Source organism: Lycium ferocissimum, unplaced genomic scaffold, assembly GCF_029784015.1.
Source record: "Lycium ferocissimum isolate CSIRO_LF1 unplaced genomic scaffold, AGI_CSIRO_Lferr_CH_V1 ctg8534, whole genome shotgun sequence".
Taxonomy (NCBI): Eukaryota; Viridiplantae; Streptophyta; class Magnoliopsida; order Solanales; family Solanaceae; genus Lycium; species Lycium ferocissimum.
This window is the reverse complement of record NW_026727305.1, coordinates 22,866-28,567: the sequence shown is the minus strand read 5'-3', so window position 1 is coordinate 28,567 and position 5,702 is coordinate 22,866. Positions and strand designations below refer to the sequence as shown.

General features: G+C 36.5%; 2 protein-coding genes across 2 annotated transcripts; both read right to left on the bottom strand.

Moving 5' to 3' along the window:
* Positions 1–239: 239 nt before the first annotated feature.
* Positions 240–2,640, bottom strand: LOC132045910 (ankyrin repeat-containing protein At5g02620-like). Its single transcript, XM_059436478.1, has 2 exons — positions 2,026–2,640; positions 240–1,167 (listed from the first exon to the last, which is right to left on the bottom strand). Exons 1-2 carry the CDS (start codon positions 2,548–2,550, stop codon positions 457–459), a joined length of 1,236 nt encoding a protein of 411 aa, XP_059292461.1. The 5' UTR covers positions 2,551–2,640; the 3' UTR covers positions 240–456.
* Positions 2,641–2,915: 275 nt separating this feature from the next.
* On the bottom strand, positions 2,916–4,866 carry LOC132045909 (uncharacterized). Its single transcript, XM_059436477.1, has 3 exons — positions 4,124–4,866; positions 3,516–3,665; positions 2,916–3,016 (listed from the first exon to the last, which is right to left on the bottom strand). Exons 1-3 carry the CDS (start codon positions 4,659–4,661, stop codon positions 2,916–2,918), a joined length of 789 nt encoding a protein of 262 aa, XP_059292460.1. The 5' UTR covers positions 4,662–4,866.
* Positions 4,867–5,702: the final 836 nt, after the last annotated feature.

The window sequence follows — 5,702 nt, the reverse complement described above, 5'->3', positions numbered from 1 at the left end:
GCTATTTGCAAGCCCTAAAAATGAAGATGCTGATGAAGAACCAAATGTCGCCAAAGAGATCAGCGATGAAGAGACGAATATTATGAAGAACATGTAATTAATGTGCATTTTCCCCTCATTTATTATACGATCATCGTAAGTATAGAAATTTGAAGTAAAAATCAGGTTGCAGATCGTTATATGCAACATTCGAGGTTCATAGTTTAGAAAATGCAACTCACTTTAGAAAGCATAGTAAGTTCCAAGAAAGCCAAATAAAAATGAGTTTGGCATAGATAATAAACTTGATAACTATCACATATGCTTCAACAATTGAGGAGTTAAACATACATTCAATGGGCACACACCCCTACTACTATAATACATTTCAAGGATACAAAAACTACTGTGAAGACTCTTGGGTGGACATAAGTCTCCTTTATCTCACAAACAGAGCAACTATCACATATTCAGTTACTAATAATAGGATGTGGAAATGCCAAATTTAGTAGATTCAGACTCGTGGAGACTGGAAGAGCTTGGCAAAGGGGAATCGCGTGGCCTTCCTGATGTAGTCTTGCACCTAGGAAAAGCCCTGGCTAATTTCCTTAATGAGTAGTTGAAGTTCTTCCATAATGACACATACAGAGGAAAATATGAAACTGCAAAAATGGTCACGGGTAGGAATGCCATGGAAGATAAAGCAATTTTTGTCCACCTTTCCTTATAGTGAATCATCAAGATTATAGTCGACGCAAATGCTAACATCATCATCGACACAGAAAGAATCAAGAGGGTAACTCCCAGAATTAATTTCTGAGGAAGTGACCGCCTGAATTCATGCATCAGAAATGAAGAGGTAAGAATTGAGAGAAAGGTGATCATTGAGGTCAAAGCAAAGGTAATGGAAAGCACATCTCCAATGGTGAAAATCACGAAGAATGGCTGATCCAAGAGGACGGGATAACCAGTGCTTTGATTTGGACCACCTGGAATAGTATAGGCTGCTGCAAAAGCCACTGTTGCTATGAGCACAACAACTATTGTACAGTTCTCAGCAGTGCGTTTCAGCCAGTCTTTTGCTTCTGAACGAAGTGTAGCATTTGCTTTAGTGAATAACTCTTCCGCCGTCTTGCCATCTTCGTTAATAATTTCGAAAAAATCAGCTGAACAGACGCTTTTCACACGCTGCAGGGACATCAAAACTACTTAGTCATATACCATGCTAAGACATAACTAATGAAATAAAAGTGTCCCTTTTCTAATAAGAATAAAGTAGTTCATGCTATTCAATATGATATTAGTGCAGACAAAATGCCCTGAGTGTTAGTCTCAATGTCACCTATCACTAGAAGATTTGTCCCATGCAAAAAAGAATCTGAATCGACATGAAAGGCATAATAGAAAAAAGAAAACCTCAATACATCGACAACAAACCTCAATACATCGACAACTCCTTAAACCTGTCAGTAATTTCATTAAGACACTCGAACTATAGCTTGTTCCAATTGAGCACCTATATATTTGGTAAAGTGTTCCTATTAGACACTTTTGGTTTAAATTTTGAAATTTTGCGCATGTTCTGAAGTGTCTATTAGATAGTTAGTTAACCACATAAAATATGTCTTCTCCTTTAATTATGCATATCAGCCTCAATTGGAATGAGCCTGAGGCTTTACGGCTAATTGAGGTTAATGTGTATAACTAAAGGTGGTGACATATTTTAATTTATTAACTTATCTACGTAATGAGCACTTGAAAACACATGCAAACGTTTTTCCAAAATTTGAACTTAGAGTTTCTAATAAGAGAACATTTTACCATGTGTCCAGGTGCTCAATTGGAACAAACCATAGTTAAAGTGTCCAAATGACATTTACTGCCAAGTTTAAGGTATGGGGCTTCCAATGTGTTAAGCCAAAAAGAAAAATGTTCTAGCAACTTAAGTTACCAAATGAGACGATTTACAGAATTTAACATGCCAGTAAACTTAAATTAAATGACTTAATGATCATCTTACAAGGTGGAATCAAGTATCGAGCTTACCTCAAACAAGAGCAAATTCTCTTGCAATAGCAGTGCAGGGCTTCTCATATCTGCAATTTCACTTTCCTCTTTTACACCAACCATGTGCAGTATGGAATTTCCCTGATGAGTGATTTTTCTCTTGAGTCTCCTCATTGGCATTCCCATTTTCTCAACTATGTCAAAGATTTGCATCTGGCGGTACTTGATCGCGACGTGCAAAACATTACGACCTTCACTGTCAACATATTCCACAGCTTGAGGATATGTTTTCAGTATCTCATCTACAATTTCTGTGCAACCTGATTTGGTTGCTAATATCAAAGGTGACTCAGCAACTTTTGTAACAGCTTGTCCTGCTTGTGCAACCACATCTTGTTCCTCTTTTTCATGGCATTTTGAAACATCTGACATTAGTCTATATTTGTGGGATCGAGGTTCGACCTGATTTAATGCAGACTCTGAATACTCCCAAGAAGTATCCTTTGCTATTAAGAACTTGGCAAGTTCAAGAACTTGTTCATATCTCTGCTTTTGCTTACGCATAGACTCCACCAAAGGCACTCTATAACAATTTTGAGCTTCCGAAGGAAAAAGAAAAAAGAAAAGATTTGATGAGTGAAGTTGATAAGGTGCTTCTCGGCGACGTGAAATAGACTGAAAGAAGTACAGTGTGTGTCAGTTTGGTTTTTTATGTTGCTGATCAGTGAAATAATTGCTAGAGACAAATCCATTATCTAGAGCCAGTAGGTTTAAAATGAGCATGGTCTTATTACATATAACGGTTATGATTCTTTTTTTTTATTATTTTTTTTTATATATATGTATACACAGTTTTAGCAAAAAAGCAATGACACATTTGAACCTACAAAACCAGTCCTAGATCCGCCACTAAAGAGATGAATGCCTTGTTATTCCATAAGAAACATAAAAGGCGATGTTCTAAGGTTCTTATATAGGGTATATGGAGTTTTACCTTCACTCTCTGTAGCCTTATGTTCAGTTGAAAGACCTGCAAATATCCAACACAATTTTTCAAGTAACAATGCCTAACTAATTAACCATATTTTCACTAATATCAAGAAAATGAAATGATATTTACGATTAACACCAGGGTAGTAGATATGCGATTCGTTAAACATGATATTTGAAAGATCTTACAGCATGGAAGACACCTCATCTTAGGAAAATGGTGAAAAAAACATCACAAGTACCATAGCAATGTAGTCATGTAGAGTCTACTAATTAAACTAAATTCTTGTTAAATCAATTCAGATAATGAAACTGATAAAACTTAATCCCAAATATGGAAAGAACTTAAAGTTGAATGCATCATTATATTTATTTATTTATTTATTTAATCCGATACTTCTAAGATGAAAAGTAGAACAAGCTATGGTATCTCTAAATAATCAACCACTAGGTGGAGTCCAAGTATTCCATCAGTACAAATCATCCCTAGCTGTGTAAAAATTTAGAATACGCAGAGTGTAGCAAGTAGAGTATCGTACGGGTGTAAATGGATCTCTTGATAAAACTATACTTCTCTCCACTTCCAAATGCTTGTCGGTTGCATGCAAGAAGTTGAAGAGCAGTCATTCCATCTGCATCTCGTTCATTGACCAAATAATCATACTTTTTTGCAATCAACAGGGCCAAACCTGTAAGATAAAAGTAACTCAGCATTTGACCACCAGCAAATTGAACCAAGCCTCAGCTGGGAAGAAAAAAAAAAAAGAAGCAAAATCGTAAAAGATATGCCAGCATATAGCCTACTCCGCTTTTTAACAAGGTTAAGGCATGACCTACAATATAGAAGAAGCAACAAGTCCTAAAATGCAGACACTAGTGGTAAAGCCAAGAATCGAAAAGGTGGATTCATTAAAATTCAAGAACTCCACATTTGGGATTCAAACCTGCTACCTAAAGCAATTTTTGTGGCGCCTTTGCTACTACAGTAAAAGTTATGTCAACGGAATTCAACAACTTATATTTCTGGAAAAAGGGTAATTAAACCCCTCTCGGACTATATAGCTCTGGCCTGCTTAGGACGATAAAATAGGTTTGAGGACCCATTGATCAAAGAAAAGGGAAGGTCCTACGGGATTTTAAAACTTACCAAAGTGCTCAGAGCGCACAGCAGCATGAAGAATTGTGGCTCCACCAAGCTTATAATAACAAGCCTCTCTCTCATCATCATCAAAACGTTGATTCACTTGTTCATCAAGAAAATCAAACATCACTGCTTTCCCATAACGAACAGCACGAAATAAAGCAGTCTCTCCACCCTTATTGCGCATACGAAGTAAATCAGGTGCTCTATCCAATATTACCTTTGCAGCTGAATCTAATCCGTCAAAAGTGGCTATGTCATGAAGAATGGTATCCCCCATATCATTGCGATGCTTTAGTCCATCTAGAGGAAACTCAGGAAATCGCGTTTCCAACTCTTTAAGTAAACAGAGAACCAAATCTTTTTGTTTAGAGTAGGCAGCCACATGGAGAACTGTGTCATCGTGCACGGTTAATATATGCAATGGCCCCTCTTGGAGTTTTTGACAGAGTTGTATAACTTCATTTTGTTCTTGCTTCATCAATGCACAGTAAAGCTCCTTATTGATGTTATGCTTTCTTTTATCTTCAGTTGAAATTTCCATTATAGAGTAACAGCTAGAATGCTTGAAGAACAGAAGATGTATGATTTAGTCATCCAAATTTCCTAGGACATATCACATATATAATAGAGATCCTTCACAAAATGATGTATATTGATTGTGACAGAGAATTGGCATCCCAAAAAGTTTTTTGGTAGGGAGACCGGGTTCAACTTTTTTAGGACATTATGAATGGACTATATTCATGCTAATCAATCCATTACTCAATAATTTAGCCTCTAAATTATTGTTGAAGTGATACCAACATGTGAAGAACCCCGGAGGTGACTGCAATGAGGAGAAATCTCACACATGGTCTAAACGACGAGCACACACTCAAAGGAAAGCATAAATTCAAAAAGGTTGAAGCTTTTCTAAAAAGGAAGCACCAAAACTTATAGATAGATAAGCAAACAATCATAAAAGTTGTGAAATACTAACGATCATGAAGAAGACTTAAAACAATAAATTTCTATTAACTTCCACAAATTTGGTCTTAGAGATGAAACCATGAGGCATCCTTCAAAGAAATTTTAATAGGGCTTGGGACGGGTTTTGTAGATTGAACCGAACTCATTGCTTTTGGCTCGAACAATGTATACAGATCGGAGAAAAGTTAAAATGCATGCATATAAAAATATCACACTCATCCTGAATCCGCTAACTTCATATCTTGAATTTGACTCTGGAATAGGGTCAGTAAGTATGCTTTTTCAATCATGACAAGGACGGAGCCAGCCTTAAAGCTATAGGTAGCTTTGGCTCAAACCCTGCATTTATATTAAAAAAATTATTGAATATGTATAAATAATTTATCCAGAACCCAATAAACAAAAAAGATTGTGATTCACAACTCATAAACTAAAAATCTTGGCTCCGCTAAGCCTCGATGCCCTACACTGCTACACATGCTAATCATTGGAGACAAGGGTTATAAAGTTAAGGGAAAGGGCCAAATTTACCCCTGTACTTTGAGGAAACGTTTAAATTTGCCCCTAGCAACTTATACTCTCCACCAGTGTCCCCACCATTAATAAAGTATTC

Bases quoted from the DNA above. Each gene is read 5' to 3' on its own strand.
- LOC132045910 (XM_059436478.1), bottom strand. From the start codon at position 2,550: ATGCGTAAGCAAAAGCAGAGATATGAACAAGTTCTTGAACTTGCCAAG. The intron at 1,168-2,025 runs GTAAGCTCGATA...ATGTCCCTGCAG, and splicing joins AGAATTTGCTCTTGTTTGAG to CGTGTGAAAAGCGTCTGTTC.
- LOC132045909 (XM_059436477.1), bottom strand. From the start codon at position 4,661: ATGGAAATTTCAACTGAAGATAAAAGAAAGCATAACATCAATAAGGAG. The intron at 3,666-4,123 runs GTAAGTTTTAAA...TTTATCTTACAG, and splicing joins TGTGCGCTCTGAGCACTTTG to GTTTGGCCCTGTTGATTGCA. The intron at 3,017-3,515 runs GTACGATACTCT...GGATATTTGCAG, and splicing joins CAAGAGATCCATTTACACCC to GTCTTTCAACTGAACATAAG.